At 61.9% G+C, this 3,138-nt stretch overlaps 1 protein-coding gene across 1 annotated transcript; it reads left to right on the top strand.

Annotated features, from left to right (window-relative positions):
• The first annotated feature begins 635 nt into the window (after positions 1-635).
• FNDC11 (fibronectin type III domain containing 11) lies at positions 636-2,847 on the top strand. The gene has a single exon (XM_068150294.1). It carries the CDS (start codon positions 675-677, stop codon positions 1,554-1,556), a length of 882 nt encoding a protein of 293 aa, XP_068006395.1. The 5' UTR covers positions 636-674; the 3' UTR covers positions 1,557-2,847.
• Positions 2,848-3,138: the final 291 nt, after the last annotated feature.

Genomic DNA, 3,138 nt, shown 5'->3' on the forward strand with positions numbered 1-3,138 from the left:
GGCAGAGGGTGAGCTGCAAGCAGCAAGGTGATGCTGTGGCTGCAGGGGGTGGGGTGGGAGCTGGGTCTCAAACCTCAGCAGCCTGGCAGATTGCAGAGAGGGAAGAAAGAGATCTCCAGAGATGCAGAAGAATGGGAAGAAATTGCTTCCAGGAGTACAAAGGCAGCTAATGAGGATGAGACAGAGGAGAACAAGGCAGGGAGGGTGCAGCAGGAGTGACTCCTGGCACTGAATCCATTAAGCAGGGGGAGAGCTGCTGGAGGAGGGGCTGCAGGGGACCAGCTGCTTGGGGAGCTCAGAGGCAGACTACCCAAAACAGCAGAAATCAGAGAAGCCCAGAATGGGTTTGGGCTGGGAGGGACCTCAGAGATCAGCCAGCTCCAACCCCCTGCCACGGCCAGGGACCCCTCCCAGCAGCCCAGGCTGCTCAGGGCCTCATCCAGCCTGGCCCTGAGCACCTCCTGGGAGGGGACAGCCCCAGCCTGGCCCTGGGCAGCCTCCTCTGGAAGCCTAATCCAGCCCAACAGTTCCTCAGCTACACCTCCATAGGGGAAGACTCACAGCCATGGGTCTGCTCCCTCACAGCCATGGGTCTGCTCCCTCACAGCTGCTTCTCCTTTGGCCCCTGATGATGTTCTTGCTGCTCTCCTGCACAGCAGCTGAGCTCCGGGGTCATGCCTGCGGTGCAGGAGCCGGGAGGCAGCTCGAGGAGCGCCGAGCACGGCCAGGAGGAGCCAGACGATGCCAGCTGTGAGCAGCACTTGGAAAGGAGAAGCCTGGTCCTGCAGTTCCTGCACTCCACCCTCAACCTCCACCACCTCCAGAGGAAGGTTGAGCTCCTGCAGAAGAGCTACTTCTACTTGGAGGTGGAGCCCAAGTACATGGCGGTGAGGGAGCAGCAGGAGGACACGCACTTCGTCGACATCTTCGAGCTGATCGACCCCTGGCAGTTCCAGAGGATGAAGGAGGTGGGGAAGAACCAGATCAAGATCCAGCTGGCACTGCTGGGCAAGCTGCTGGAGCAGCTGGAGCGAGGCCAGAGGGAGCTGAGGGCTTACACCGAGAGCCGCGACGCCAGCCCCTTCCTCTCGCGCTGGGACCTGCTGCTGCAGAGGATGTCTGCCCTGGCCCAGGCCGTGGAGCAGCTGCTGGCCCTGCAGGCCCCCCAGAGGGTCCACCTCAGGCACTGCCTGGTGTCCCCCCTGGAGGCGCAGCGCAGGGGCGCCGCCCTGCCCGACATCCGCCTCTCCCTCGCCGCCAAGCTGCCCCTGCTCTTCGACAGGGAGGCCTCGGTGGCAGACCTCAGCTGGGTCAGGCTGCAGTGGTCCAGCGAGGACCCCGAGGGCTACCCCCAGCAGTACGAAGTCTACGTGAAGCTGCTGAGCAGCGGCCTGGAGAGAGGCTTCAGCAGGATGCAGCTGGTCAGCAGCAGGAGCTGCGTGGTGCAGGGGCTGCAGCCCGGCAGGCTCTACGAGTTCAGCGTCCTGCGGCCGGCCACCCAGAGCCTCGTCTTCCAGGCCTGGCACGACACCATCACGCTCAGGACCGGCACCTAGGGCCCTGGCAGAGGTGGGGAGCAGCTGTGGTGCCCTGGCAGCAGGAGCAGGCAGCCAGCAGGGAGCTGCTCTTGGTCACTTGTGGAGAGCTGGATGCAAACCCAAGCAAACCACAATAAAAGCATGAAAGAGAAAGTTCCTCCCTAAGCACCCGAGGGAAAACCTCCGCAGGGCCAAGGGCAAACCCCCCCAGCTCTCCCCAGGGCAGCACTCATGAGACCTCCAAAGGTCTCCTGGACATCCCCAGCAGGATGCAGGACCCAGCACTCACTGCCAGAACTCACAGGGGGGAGCTGCTGGAGGGAGGTGGTCTGGAAGGATGCCTCAGATCCCAAGCCTGGCAGAGAGAAGCATCTCCCACCAGGCAAACAACCCCAGGCTGGTCTGGGGAGGGGAAGAGCCTTTCAAACCCACCCAGACCAAGCCCCTGCAGCCCCCAGGGACAGCCCCAGCCAGAGCAGGCTGCTCCCAGCCCCAGCCAGCCTGAGCTGCAGTGGTGCCAGGCATGGGGCAGCTCCCAGCTCCCTGGGCAGCCTGGGCCAGGCTCTCCCCACCCTCAGCACCAAACATTTCTCTCTTCTCTCCAGCCTCAATCTCCCTCTTTGGGTTCAAACCATCTCCCCTTGGCCTGCCCCAACAGGCCCTGCTCAGAACTCTGTCCCCAGCTTCCTGCTCAGCCTCTGAGCACTGCAAGGCCACCAGGAGCTCTCCCTGGAGCCTTCTCCTCTGCAGGCTGCACAACCCCAGCTCCTCAGCCTGGCTCACAGCAGAGGGCTCCCAGCCCTGGTCCTGCTCCAGCAGGTCCCTGTCTGTGCTGAGGACTCCAGAGCTGCCCCAGCACTGCAGGGAGGTCTCAGCAGAGCAGGGCAGGAGCAGAATCCCCTCCTGCCCCTGCTGCTGGGGATCAGCCCAGGACAGGGCTGACCTGAGGTGCTCAGTGCCAGCTTCTTGCACTGACATTTTTAGCTCTCTTTACCCCAACTCCTTTCCCCCTCTATCTCCAACCCCCCTGAACTCAATCCTGAACTCCTCAGATCTCTCACCCACCTTCCTCACCCCAGCAGCAGAGAGGGAAAGGTCATCCACCCAACCTCACAGAGTGGGCTGGGTTGGAGGAGACCTTCAAGCTCATCCAGCCCCAGCCCCCTGCCATGGGCAGGGACCCCTCCCCCCAGCCCAGGCTGCTCAGGGCCTCATCCAGCCTGGCCCTGAGCACCTCCAGGGAGGAGAGATGAATGCAGAACCCAACCTGCCTGTGCCCCATTCTGCACTCAGTGCTCATTTAACCATTTGCCAGGGAAAAGGTGGGGAAGGAAGGAGGGGGGCGGGGAGGGGGGCGGGGCTGGGTGTGTCAGGGCGTGTCGTGGGTGGGGACACAGCTGCCCCCCAGCCCAGAGCCTCCTTCAGGCAGCACAGGAGCAGAGCTTTTGGCAACACCATTTATTACTTAAATAAACTCAGCTTTGCTTTGCAGTTTTGTTCCTTTCATCTCTCTCTGTATTTATTCATTTAACCATTATGGCTTAGACAGAGCTTGGAAAGAGAAGGATGAAAGGACTGCTGAGGTTCACTCTTAAGAAAT

This window comes from Melanerpes formicivorus, unplaced genomic scaffold, assembly GCF_026170545.1.
Source record: "Melanerpes formicivorus ecotype bairdi unplaced genomic scaffold, bMelFor1.0.p_v2 SCAF_19, whole genome shotgun sequence".
NCBI classification, from domain to species: Eukaryota; Metazoa; Chordata; class Aves; order Piciformes; family Picidae; genus Melanerpes; species Melanerpes formicivorus.